General features: G+C 42.0%; 1 protein-coding gene across 1 annotated transcript in view; it reads left to right on the plus strand.

The window, feature by feature from the left end:
* Positions 1-14,420, plus strand: part of WIF1 (WNT inhibitory factor 1) — a 55,482-nt gene that overhangs the window by 20,259 nt on the left and 20,803 nt on the right. The window contains exon 4 of the mRNA XM_026867978.1: positions 13,372-13,480. Coding sequence (XP_026723779.1) covers positions 13,372-13,480 — 109 coding nt within the window. The remainder of the gene's footprint in view (positions 1-13,371; positions 13,481-14,420) is intronic.

Here is a 14,420-nt window from a genome sequence, read left to right on the forward strand (position 1 = left end):
AATGAGTCTTGTGATCAGCAAGTTGTGGCATTCCAGTTTCTGCCACCCCTAATTCATATGCATCTCAGTTTGTTAAATATAGCTGAAAGGTTACAGCAACAAACTATTACATTAAGGTAGTTGGCCTTCATGTGCAAGCACATTTTCCCTAGACCTCTGCATGTCTTGTACTGCACAGCTTGCAACTGTGTGGTTCACTGTGTATCTGCGTATTAACGTGTCCAGTTGACTTAATGGGATGGATTTTCAGACTACTCAATGTTTGCAACAGCCATTCACTCTGAGGAAACCTGCAGGACTTCAGCACTAGTTCTCTGGTTGTGTAAGAGTCACATTTACAAAAGAACCTGCATGATGTTATGTCTCATACATGAGGATTAGTATGGGCTCATGTGCTTAATGAGGTTTTATTGTCCTGTAAAACCAGAGATCACGTACTTAATGAAGTTTTAATGTCCTGTAAAAACAAGAGACAGAGTTAAGTCTGTACATACAGCATTATTCACTGGTATTTCCTGATTTTTGACTGTTTAACTGGATACCTTAAGACTTCATGAAACTTTTTTAAATTAACACAAGTGGATTTTGTGAAGCATTTCCTCAGATTCCTAAAAAAAAATAAAAAATATTGAAAGGTAGAAAGGATTAGGAAAAAACTTCTCTTTGTTCCTCAGATATTTAAAAGTTTGAAATTAGTTTGCATATTGCTTAAACAATTCCATTGTCTAGACAGCAGTGTGTCTCCTCTCTGAGCAGAGCAGAGATGGGATCGCCTTCCCCACACCTGGGGAGGGTGTGGGAGTTCCTCCTCCCAGCAGAGCTGCTCCTGAGCTGTACTTGCTTGGACCTTCCCTGGTGCCTCTTAGGAGATCCACATGAGGGAGCTCATATGCTATGTGCACCACCGGAACGGCAAAGGCTGTTGGAGAGAGTCGAGATTCTCTTGATTCAGGAGTGAACAATCTGGTTTGCCTGAGCACTTCATGTGAAAAAGCAGCAGAGCATGGGCCTCACCTTTGCACCAAAGCAGCATCATCCTCAGCTGAGACAGGTCATACACTGACTGGTGATTTCCTCACTGGAAAATTATATGTATGGTGGTTATGATTACAAAAGCCTTCTGTTGCAGCATCCTTGTCCAGTTTCTTCTGTAAGATTCTGTACAACATTTTCCCAAGATGTGCCGAGACAGCCACTTGAAAACAGATGTGTAACCTATCCTCAATTCAGCTGCACAGCACACCTAAGCATGGCACAGTCAGAAGAGTGGCACTTGGCTTGTCTCACTTTCCCAAGAGGTATGTTATATTCTATTTAAAGAGTACAGGTCCCTGGCCACGTTTCAGAAATGTGTTTGTAATCTAGTGTTGCTCCAAAGAAACATGTCAACGTGAACTGCCTCAAGCTGAAAAACATGACAAACTGGAGTCAACTGGAATTATTCCCTATGTATAAATTTAATGAACTATATAGCGAGATATTTCTGAGGGTGGGATCATGTGTTTGGATTTTTCATTTTTCTCAGAGATAAAAAGCCTTGTGGCCACATGATGGCTCTGGTAGTGCCATCAGGAATGCGCATGCCCTATCCAGGCCCAGGTTCTGTTGGTTTCAGCAGAGCAGTGAGGAACCATCTTCTCACTGATGATTCTCAGTTTAGCTGCTTCCCCACACCAGGATAATGAAATTTGATGTCTGCCAATGGCACAGGAACAATTTGCCTCACTTCCAGTGCCTTTCCCCAACAGCTTCAGCCAGGCTAGCAGCTGACACCATCCCATCTTCTTTCCCATGCCTGATCACACATTTCTATTCTCTTTCTTGTGTCTGTGCTGATGTGGCCGCTCAGGGAGCTTCTCTGGCTGAAAACTAGTCCTGCAGAAAGAAGTCATTGATTTTTAACTCAATCTGCTGTTTTGGTTAGCTCATCGCATGGCCATGTCTGAAGAGGGTAGGACTGTGACAGCACAGTCTTAGGCTGCCTTGAGCTGTCCTGGTGCAGTCCCAGTACTGCGAGCTACAGAAAATGTGGCAAATCAAATCAAAACAACTCCCAAACACCAAGCATCTTCTAACTGGAAGGAATTCAAACAGAACCAAGCACAATTGACTCAGCTGACTGGTATCAAGAAAGTCCCGCTGCAGATGACAGGGAAGATTTGATCCACAGGCTGCTGTGCTGAGCACTGCATTTCTATGCCCTGTAGTGACGCAGAGAGCAGATTTGAAAGCCAGCAAGGTCCTTCTGCTCCAATTTCTTTCTTCCTGAAAGTACCATGGACTCCACTCAGCCCAGAGCTTCTCAGTTCATTTAGTCAAGAAAGGCTGGTTTAGGGGATTTGGAGAACCTCCAGCAGCCTTTAACTCCAGCAGAAGTTAGGATTGTCAGTACATCTGGGATTACTGAGTGACAGAAAGGACAACTGGACCTTGGTCTGCAAGAGCAGACCAGATTTACTGTAGCTGTGTGTCAAGGAATAAATTACATCTTGGATCTTAATGAAACTCTTTAAACCCAAATGGGGCAGTTTTCTCAAAGCAGAGTATAGACTTCTGCTGTCAGAAGTCCATATGGTTTTTCATCAGAGGTAAATTTGGACTTGGGAAGGTCCACACATTCGTGTCTGAAGCTGAACTGTCCCAGTGGCATTTTCTCTAATAAGAATGAGGTTAGGGTCTCTGCAAAACATTATTCTGGGGAACTGTGAACTGCTGGCCTCCTTGTCAGTATTTATACTGATAGATGATAGGTCACATTATCCAGAGTGAAAACAAAACAAAACAAAACAAAACAACAGAAAGATATAGCTTTCCAAAAATAAACTTCATACCTTTCTGAGTAGGACTCATTCCTGCAAAGGATTCATCTGGAAGCTCAGCTTTACCCTGACTGTCATAACTCTTCCTAATTTCTTTCATCTTCCTTGAATGGAGAATTGCCCTCATGCTTGCCAGTACTGCAGGTATCAGAACACTGCTGTTGTCTTTCACCAAGTTCATCTGCACAAAACTTTTAACCTAGAAAGTACCAGGACCATTTCTTAATCCCATTGAAGAAAGGGACCATAGCAGGAGGAGAAAAAAGGAAAACCAGAATGGCTCTTTGCCATCTTCATCATCTGAATCCCCTTAAAGAAAGATTGTGACAAGAAGAAAGGGAAGGCAAGAAGGACAGACCTTGAATAATAGGAAGGGATTTGTACAGTAGCAGTGGCTAGGGGCAGAAGAAAGACATTTTTGATGAGAGAGTTTCTCCAAATAACTGTTCCTAAAACTCAGTGAAACAATACCAAGTGCAGAGAAGTGTCTGTGTTCAGCAGTGCAGACAATGTGCCACAGTGAAATTCAGGACTCGCCGCCTCCCTGGAGTGTGACTTTGCTAGCAAACCAACGCAGAGAAAGTCAGCAGAGTCCAGGCCACGTGAAGATGCCTGTGCTGTGAATAGACTCCATCTGCACCCAGGGAGAGGGAGAAAGGTAGTTCAAGACAACAGGTAAATCAGACTCTGGCTGGGCTGAATTTTCTTCTGCAACTGCTGATCTCTCTCCTCTGAATGTACAGGAAGTCGAGGATGAGCTGGCTTTAAAGAAGATACTTCATTTAAATGCTGGGAAATACACTGGGCTGTTCTGGACCTTAACTCAAAAGACTAGACCCTGTAAGACTGGTACTGTAACCCAGGGATGAAGCGGTGTGGACCCTGGCTATGGAAACAATCTGAAAGAAGAAAAGTTATTTGTAGAATCAGAAACTGGGAATAAGGTAATACTTCCCTGCTTTGCTATGAAGATAAGTCCATGTAGCTTTGAAAAATTCAAAGTATGGTTATGGAGAGCATAACTATGTGGAGGCCTGTGTGTCAGTCATATATGTCCGTATACCGGGGTCTTGTCTCGGTAGACAAATCAGTGATTTCAAGTACAACAGTACAACAGTAAACACTGAAGTTCATTTTCAGACACATTGATCAAACATTCTATTTAAATAATAAATTTAGTTATTCTTTCATGGTAATGTCTAGAATTTGCTTTGGTCAATGACAGCCTGTAAAACAAGAACAAAATTACTCTGTATATTCACAAAAAAAGGCATTTGAAAAATCCATGCAGCAGATGTTAAAAGAGAGCAGTGTTAAGGAAGTTTTTCTAACAACTAGTCAGGAAAGAGTTGAATTTTTTTCAAAACCTTTTCGCCAGAACTTTTAAGCACTCATTTGCTTGGAATACAAGGCTAAAGACCGTTATCTAGTGAGCAGTAAATAAAGAAACTCAGAGGTGCTTCAAACTTTCTGTCACTTGGGTATACAAAAATGGAAGCGTCCCACTTTGAGACCCTAGAAGAGCTCCAGTCTGACAGAAGCTGCTGTGAGATTTCATAATTTTTGACAAAGTTCATTGCTTACATTTTGGGGAGAGATATTTATTATACAGGAGTGCCAGTTAAAGCCAAGAGTGAAACACATGGACTCAATAAGGGCCCAATTATGTGACCTTTGCTGTTTGCCATGCTTTTAACTTGTGTAAGTTATTGATTACACTTTCATGAGATCATAATCAGAAGGTTGTTCTTTGGTAATGGCGTGCTAGAGGAGCTTTATCCTCAACTTCAAAGCTGTCCTGGGAGTCTTAAGAACAAAGAGTTGGAAGTTTGAAGCATGGCCAAAATGAATCTCTGTGCATTATCCGTATTTACCACCATGCAAGAGGTGGATTAGGTTATTCTTCAGCTGTGAAATTTCTCTTGTCACGTCAGATGAGCCACCATCTTTAAGGTTTACATTTGTGCTTTTTAAAGTATTCTGTTTAATTAAATGTAGTGTCTACTCAGATCTCTATCTTAACTGGTCTAAATGCTTGTTTAGTGCAATCATTTCCCTAATTGTAGAAGTTTTATTGAAATGATTTAACATTCTCTGAAAAGAATTTTCAAGGTAATTTATTAATTATAAATAAATATATCCAGAGCCTAAAACTGCAGACAGTCTGTAGTCTATGTAAAGATGCACTCCCAGGACCAGCCAGCCAAGGTTTCCACTTATTTTTCAAGCTATGAGGAAAAGAAAATAACCTCTCAGTTTATGCTCAGTGTAGATAGAGCCACAGGTTGCAGGTGCCAGTAGCAGACCTGTACAGCATTGTTTTGTTAGGAACTAATCTGATGAGACAGTATTTTTATTTTCTCTAAGGAGCGGTAATAATTTTCCCTTTTTTATTAGCCTTAGAAAATTGACATTTTGAACATCCGTGATCATGAAATCTCCACTGAAGAGAGAGAGCATTGATCTTTTGTTGAGTGACAAAAGAATGAACTAGCACTTGCTGTGCCAGAACAAGAAATAACTTCTCAGGAGAGTAACTTTTAGCAATTCTCAGGATAGCAGAAAAATACGTTTCATTAGATATTTGAAGGTAATGAAGGCTTGTGTATCTTTTAACTTTTTTAATCTGAACTCTTAATGCTATTTCTCTTTTTGGTGTATTGCTTGCTTATCCTCCCTTTCCCAAAGCAAGAATGATCTAATTTTCATCTGTCAGGCATAGGAGAAAACAAATTAAAGGAAACTGGTGTACCACATGTATGTTCCAGCCTGGTTCACGCTGAGAAATATTATTCCTTGCTAGAGATTTTCAAGGTGTAACTAACTGTGCATATTTATCAAAATCCTAATGATTTTGTCTCCTTTTAGCTTAATTTTCTCAAAAGTAATTCTAGTGAAGCAGTAATAAAGTATGTTACAGAAAATCTTTTAAACAAGAAAATGTCTAAATATGAGGAGTTGTGCTCTCTTGCTTCCTCTTTTGTTTCTGAATAAAGCAAGGTAGAGGAGGAGTGAGACACTCCAAGACTTTCCTCAACAAAGAGCTGTAAATTTATTGTGACTGTTTTTTAAGAAATCTTGCATGCCACATGACTTTGCATCAGTGTACTTGTACTTACCTGGAAATTGCTGTGGATCTCTTCGCCTGTACGCTGCTTTCCAAGGCGTTAGTCTTGTGGAATGGCCCCACTGTCCCCATTTCAGATACCTACTGCATCAAAAGGGTTGACTCAGATCTAAACCAAAATCCTATTTTCATTAGCAGGCTAATGATGGACAGGAAGGTGCAGTAGGCATGTGTTTGGCCCTCTGTTTCAGGTAGGCTGCTTTTCTTGCACATGAGTTTCAGAGTTAACGCTCTGCTGGTGTACTTGGATGTCTTTTTCATTGGTGACCCTCTTGAATCCCACTCTTCCTGCCAAGCCCTTCAGCTTCCAGTCTCGGGTTGGTTTCAAACGACCTCTTCAAATGCTAGAGGGCTTCCAGAACTCAAGGCCTAGTGAGAGAAAATATCAGCTCAAAATGACCAGGTAGCCACCCTGTTTCCCATGTGTCCCAAAGAGCAGACAACTGTCAGAAACTCAACTGCTAAATGTAATCTAAATCTATTACTTTGAGGCCTCACCAAACTTCTTGACAGTGATTTCTTCATATTACTTATCTTTACAGAAATTCTTTTCTCATTACTTGGAGGAAAAGCTAATGTATTTTGCAAAGATTTCTATCCATTTCTCCTGTGCAAGGCGTTCTTGGAAGCCTGCAGTGTCACCTTTCAAAATCTGGGGCTCCTTTTGATAGTAACCAAGAAATTTCTCTTTTCAGCTTTCTAAATCACTCTGTTGGGGGATCTGATCTGCCATCCACAGTCTCATGCCACAGGAGATATTAAGCACCAGTCAGTTATCTTCCATTGACAAAATCAGAGAGGTTTTGTACCATTCTTCTTTTAAAAGCATTAAACCCACAAGTGGTTATTGTTGAAAGTTGCATGCAGGGATTCACTCCATTGTTACAAAAGTCTTCCTCTTCATGCATGGATTTTCTTCCGTCTGCCACAGTTTTCTTAATGTGAAGAAAGCAGGCATAAAGTGGGCTCTGCAGAGCTGTGTGTATTTCACCACAGCATTGTGTAATTAACACCGTCACATAATGGGTTTTTTTTTGAGGTTGCCCATTTTGTTGAATTCTAGTTTGGGTCCTGTTTTAGAAACACCAAAATATCTTTATTTTGCCTTTCGTGTGCATCTCTGCTTTCGTTAATCCTGCTGCTTCAGTTCATTCCAATACACTTAGCAGCTGGTACTGGAAAATGGGCAGGTTATCCTGTCTTCTGTGTAAATTGGTTTTCTCAGTGTGCTTCTGTATCACTATTGTTAAGCATGTGTCCCATTTCGGGACTACTTAGTGAGGTTGATGGCAAGTCTCTTTGGGTGTCACACTGAAGTGCAAAAAATGGTTTACCCACTCTCTGACAGGGTCCATTAACAGGTAAGGCAAAGCTGCCTTCCCTAGCAGAAAAACAAAACCTTGTAGGCAGACAGTTTATTATCTACTTGTCTAAGGAGGCATCATTATGTTGTTCATTACAGCAATGTCTAGACTGCACTGCAGTAACAAAGCGTGTTGCTGACATACATACTCATACCCTGGCCAGACTCCTTCAATACCCTGGTACGTACAGTGCGTCTATGGCCTTTCCTCTTTGTTGAAATTAATCTCATTTTGCTTCATGCTTCATCTTGGAACATAGACAGACCAATTTCTCTGACCTAATGCAGTTAATATCTTGGAGAAGCAATGGTCCGTGCTGTAAACACCTAACAAACACATACATTGCCTCACTTTGTGATTTTATTTATGGCGTGTGCAGCTGTGAGCATCTGCTATGGATAATGCATGCTAGAATCTTCTAGTGTGTGCATAGCCAGAAATATCCATGAATCTGGGATAAAAATGAACTTTTTAAAATTAATTTCTTTATTTAAATATAGAAAATTTGCATTAGGGTATATTTGTCATTTAATTTATAACATAGTAGAACATTTAGCATTCATCTCTTTAAAATAATGAGAAGAAAATATAGTTAATTTCTTACATCTACTTGCAAAGCTAACACACATTCTCTTTTCTTTGTTAGAAAGGCTGAAGATTTCATTAGGTTATTGATTTGTGACATACAACAGTTTAAGCTATTCTGCTTTACTTCAGGTACTACCTTTACTTCCAATCCTATATCATCTTTCATGTAAAATGAAGAAAACATAAAGCACATTCCTGTGAATGCTTTGATTAGATATGAAATAAAAACAAGGTATGGCACCTGAGTGATAAGAAAGCTCTAATGCAGTAGATCTTGTACTGAGGAGTGGGGTTCTATAGGAATTTTAATTGTATATCATTTAAAACCAAACTGCCGACAGATGTTTGCTACAATACTTGTTAGAGGGCTTCATTATTTTTATAACCTCTTAAATTCCTCTGATTTATAGAAAACAGCCATTTAAACTCCATAAAAGTTAATCCCAACCATGGAATTATTTGCCTAAACCGAAATTTCCTCCCTTTGCTGAGGGCTTTGCCCACATGGGGAACTGTTAAAGGGCAGCTGCATGGCTCTACTGTCTGCCTGAAGGCACCGAGACTGTTCACACAAGGTCTGCAGGGGCCCTTGTCTCAGTTTCTGAGGGTCTCAAAAAAAGTCTTTACACAAGTAAAGCATATTCTTCCTTGAGTGCTTCCTGAAGTCAAGCAAAAACCAAAAAGTCTTCTTTGCATGAAGAGTGTGCAGTTGTCAGAGATCAACAATTTATCTCAAACCCTGTTTCCTTCATCACCTCTTGATAACACTGTTCCCCTAAGAGTTAGCTTCAGTACCAAATTTTGCCCCTCATGTGCGAAACAGTTCATAGGCTGGCTTAAAAATAAAAAAAAGTCACAAGAATGTTTTTGGAATGGAGAAGGGATTGTAGATTATGGGGTTTTCCCCTTTATCTCTCAACAATATCCAAGGAAATTTTGTTCTTGCTACCAGGTCACTCACAATGACCACTTACCGCACAAATTATGGTAGTCCCTAGACAATATTTTAATTGCACAGAGATATCTCTTCAATTAACCATCATGACTAAATTTCATGCTAGGCTGGAGCATGGTAAATATTTGCGGAGAGCATGTTGTTTGCTTTACAGTCATGGTGATTAATGCAAGTTAACTGACTCAAATTACATCAGGTCAGTACTGGAGACTGGATATAGGGATTGTGTCAAGACAGATTTTTTTCCAAATAGATAGGATTTATGACAGCCAAGTCTTTTTTCAGATTTTTGAAAAGATAAACTACTCTTCTCCACTGTGCAGCCTCTTTAGACTGTGGGTTTTGTGTATAATTTTTATATCAAAATTTAACCAACTCAATCCATCACACATGATTTGCAAACATACTCTGCAGCACATGACTTCATAACTTTGAAGTCATGCTAGCTGGATCTGCCTGAGGTCTTTCATGTCTTCTTAGATCCTATCATTTCAAGTAGTTTAGCTTTTGTCAAACCAGCAGATAAACAAACCTTTGTACAGAAATGGTGAGAGCAGGTATCTCCCCCCAGTGCAATCTACGGCTTTCCTCCTGAGCAGCCTTTTACTTGTACAGTGTGTCTTCCATCTTTTTAACATGTGAGCAGAACATACTCCTGCCTCAGGCACTAATCACTGGTACACCTCTACTCTGTTTTTTTCCCACAGCATTTTCCTGTCAAAACTCACTGCTCATGGCTTGGATGGGCACACACTTTGCTGGGTAAAAAACTGTCTGGATGGCCGGGCCCAAAGAGTTGTGGTGAACGGAGTTAAATCCGGTTGGCGGCCAGTCACGAGTGGTGTCCCCCAGGGCTGGGTGTTGGGGCCACTCCTGTTTAACATCTGTATTGATGATCTAGACAAGGGGATCGAGTGCACCCTCAGTCAGTTTGCAGAGGACACCCAGTTGGGTGGGAGTGTTGATCTGCTCGAGGGTAGGGAGGCTCTGCAGAGAGACCTGGACAGGCTGGAGCCATGGGCTGAGGCCAACTGGAGGAGTTTCCATAAGGCCAAATGCCGGGGGCTGCCCTTGGGCCACAACAACCCCCAGCAGCGCTACAGGCTTGGGGAGGAGTGGCTGGAGAGCTGCCAGTCAGAGAGGGACCTGGGGGTGTTGATTGACAGCCGGCTGAACAGGAGCCAGCAGTGTGCCCAGGGGGCCAAGAAGGCCAATGGCATCCTGGCTTGTGTCAGCAATAGCGTGGCCAGCAGGGACAGGGAAGGGATCTGACCCCTGTACTCGGCACTGGTGAGGCCGCCCCTCGATTCCTGTGTTCAGTTTTGGGCCCCTCACTACAAAAAGGACATTGAATGACTCGAGCGTGTCCAGAGAAGGGCAACGGAGCTGGTGCAGGGTCTGGAGCACAGGTCGTACGGGGAGCGGCTGAGGGAACTGGGGGTGTTTAGTCTGGAGAAGAGGAGGCTGAGGGGAGACCTCATCGCCCTCTACAGCTCCCTGAAAGGAGGTTGCAGAGAGCTGGGGATGAGTCTCTTTAACCAAATAACAAGCAATAGGACAAGAGGGAATGGCCTCAAGTTGCACCAGAGAAGTTTTAGACTAGATATTAGGAAGCATTTCTTTCCTGAAGGGGTTGTTAGGCATTAGAATGGGCTGCCCAGGGCAGTGGTGGAGTCCCCATCCCTGGAGGTGTTTAAGAGTCAGGTTGACATAGCGCTGAGGGATCTGGTGTAGTTGGGAACTGTCAGTGTTAGGTCAATGGTTGGACTGGATGATCTTCAAGGTCTTTTCCAAACTAGATGATTCTGTGATTCTGTGGTTAGAGGAATTCCTTCTTTGAGAAGTGGTGAGTATTGTGGCTCATGCAGCAATTGGTCCCCTTTCCCACAGCAAACGTTCTTTTTTTCTGTCCTTAGGCATCATTTCAACTCTAGAAAATGGAATTCCAGTTCCTTTCCTACAAGTCCAGGCTCTGGCTCACAAGCGGACCTGCTACAACAGCCTGGCTGGAATGGAAATATGGGAGTGGACCTATTTGGTCTAGTTACCGGTTGTTGTTTACTAGAATAGTACAAACATAATGTTTTAATATCCCAGCCCATTATGACCTGGTTTAGATATAACCAAACATCAAAGCTAACCAATGAGAAACAGACAGTACAGCACTGACTCATTCACTGTACTATTCTATAGATGTGTGGAGACATATAATTATTTTTCTGAACCAAAGTTTTACTTGAAAACAAAAATGTTCACAATCTGACTTTATGGCTTGTTTTCGTATTTTGGCATGGTATATTGTATTGGAAAAAATATCTTTAATTAAAAGCAGCCTCTTGAACATTACCACAGACTTCAATTTTCATATCCTGTTCTACTGCTTCTCTCCACCATGTCCCCTCTCCCTCCCACATATATTCTGTGTATTTAACCCATGCTTAAAAACTTTCATCGCTTCTTTCCTTATTGTTTTAAGAGTCCTCGCCATGCTGGCACAACACCTTCTGAAGACTGTGCAGAATGTAGCCCCTGCATGCTGCTTGGGGTCTCCTTGCTGTCCCCATAGAGCGAGAGGATGTGCAGCCAGGGCTGATCAGGAATTTCATAATGACCTTTCTACCCAGCTCATGAATGCTTTGCTGGTGTCACCAGGAGCTAAAAGGAGATGGTCTTTCACACGCTGCTGGGGGTTCTGCTCAAGTTAGCAGAGCACAGCATCACAGAAGGGCTGAGGTCAATCTGAGACCAGACAGTCTGATCTCGACATGATCTGGTCCACCTTTCTGCTCAAGCAGGGTCACCTAGAGCCACTTGCCACTTGCGTTGGGTTTTTGATACTTTCACAGATGGAAGCTCCATAACCTCTCTGGGCAGCCTGTGCCAGTGCTCAGTCACCCACTCAGTAAAAAGGTGTTTTCTCAGATTCAGATGGAGTTTTCTGTATTGTGCCCATTGCCTCCTGACCTGTCACTGGGCACCACCAAGCAGAGCCTAACTTCATCTTCTTTATGCCCCCTATCAGCTATTTTTACACATTGATTAGATCACCTCTCAGTCTTCTTCAGGCTGAATGGTCCCAGCTCTCTCAGCCAGCCTCTCCCTGTATGTCAGATGCTCCTGTCCCTTGATCATCTTTGTGGCCCTTCACTGGCCTCACTCCAATAAGTCCACATCTTCCTTGCACTATGGAACCAGGATATTACAGGGGTAAAAGGACAGTCTTCTGGCTAAGGACATTGACTGCCATCTTATAGACATAAATTAAGTACCATTTATCAGCCCAAAGTTCTCATAAAATTTTGGCTTTACTCTCTCTTTGTTTCACTATTTTAGCTAAAAATCAGACATAACAATATTGTCTACTATCAATGAGTTGTTGAATGAAAACACATTTTTTTCCAGTACCCATGCTAAAGTCTCAAGTGCTTTTCTGAGAGCAGCAAGTACAATTAATTAGCTGTGATCCCTTGTATGCTTCAGGGTAAATGAGAGGCCAGACTTTAGGGCAAGAGGCTCATTTTGGCTTGCTCTGCACACCTGCAGCTGTGCCGTTGACAGCAGTGGAAGCCTCCAGTGGCTTGCTAAGATGCGTACATCTCAGGTGTACATAGTATGTACAGCTATGCTGCAGATGCGTGGTGTCACTTTGCATCAAATATGAACAAATATCAAACAGATGACTCAACAGAGGCCAGGGTTCCATGGAAAAAAGTACCAAAGCCTACAGTCTGTGCCACAATGCAGGTGCATATAGGGAGTAGGATGAAGGTAGTGGAAAGTAGTTTTTAAATTATGCCAACACCTTTTGGGAATGACCAAACCAAATCATTTATGTTGCAGTAAATAATGACTGACATGAAGCCAACTCTGTAGGAGACCTCTCAGCTCCACTCTTAGAACAGTTCAATGAACTGAATTTGAACACATCAGTGTTGGAGCTGTAAGCCAGGTATGTGTCCTAGCATGGTGCTCCAGCAAAGTGGCTATTCACTGTCTGACACTGTTTTCCCAAGGTGATGTGCCGTACCGTGCAGATCAACCAAGAGCAAGCTCAGATACTCTCATGCCACAGTTGCATCATGCATGTGCATATGTCCCTTAAACTCATGGTGCAGGCATGTCATCCAGGCTCTCCAGTCAGTTCCAGAAGGATTCTTCCCAAAAAACAGCTTTAAGGATTAGCCTAGTGTTCATACATTTTTTGTCATCTGTCAGATAAAAGGTGTGGCTTGTAAAAAATGTCTTCTCTGTGTAACATTTGTTCACTGTATGCATGCCATTTGCCTTGCTGTTATGCTGTGTCCTTGCAATACTCGATCACCTGCAATCTCTGAAATAAGAGGAAATTATCTGAAAATTATGCTTAGGTGAAGAAGCACTCGGGGAAATAATAGAAACTAATCCAGTGAATGGCATAATGAAAAGTGCAGTATTTTTCTGCTGTATTTTATATGCTAAATAGTTTGCTTTCATAAATGCAATTAAAATACCTATTGATTTTTCATTTATTTTTCATAGGCTGAGTACTTCTACGAGTTCCTGTCTTTGCACTCTTTGGATAAAGGCATAATGGCTGATCCAACTGTAAATATCCCTCTGCTTGGAACAGTTCCTCATAAAGCATCAGGTTTGTGCTGTTGATATTATAAATTGTGTTCTGTAAAAAATATTCTACAGCCAGTAAAGTTTAAATATTTTATTATGAATTGCAGTTCTGAAGTTTATTGCTAAAGAAATGCTCGCCACAGTGCTTGACACTGAACAGTTTGTGAGTGGCTTGCCCAACTACAGCAGCATATTTTGACTGAGCTGAGTCACACGAAGCTTTTATGCATACATAAATCAGCGGAAACTTGTTCAAAATTGTTGCATAAAATTCATCTGCATGAGTACTATTAGTTAAGTTGTGCAACTTTAGGAAAACAAAATCTTTGATCCCTGTAAGGACTGGTGGTTTGCTGATTAAGGATACCAATTAAACTCAGACACCAGAGTGAAAAGAGTAGGTGTATTTTACTGGTGATAAAGAAATAATGTAACAGAGTAATACAGAAGACATGCAGTAAGAAAAGACAGAATAGTGCACCTAAAGCAACAAACAGGAAAATACAGGGTAATGCATCAAATCATTACTACATGAGAGAGAGAACCGTGATTAAGAAAGATCCATCACCACTTGCACACGTTCCCATCACCCAGCCCCGCAGTGGCTGGGCAGCCCCGGTTACAGCGAGGGTTTGGGGAGCCTGTCCCGGCAAGGGGGAAATCCTACGCGGTGCCTCCACCCATAGGTGAGGCTGCCAAAGTCGCTGTGAGCGGGTCCGGCCTTATATACCAGAGATCGGCCAGCCAGAATAGCTGGCACCTTTGTTTTGAGTGGAAGATTTCTGGCTTCATTCTCCTGTTGGATTCCACCCAAAGCCTGGCCAGGGCTCGGAGCGGGGAGACCAAGGGAGTTTCTAACAAGGCCAGTTACGTGGGTTCTCAGCTTGAACAAGGCTAAACTAGGGAAGTTGGATACATTCTCTCAGCATTTCATCCTCACTACTGATTATATTCTAGGCTGC

This window comes from Athene cunicularia, assembly GCF_003259725.1.
Source record: "Athene cunicularia isolate RWA chromosome 1 unlocalized genomic scaffold, athCun1 chr1_part2, whole genome shotgun sequence".
NCBI classification, from domain to species: domain Eukaryota; kingdom Metazoa; phylum Chordata; class Aves; order Strigiformes; family Strigidae; genus Athene; species Athene cunicularia.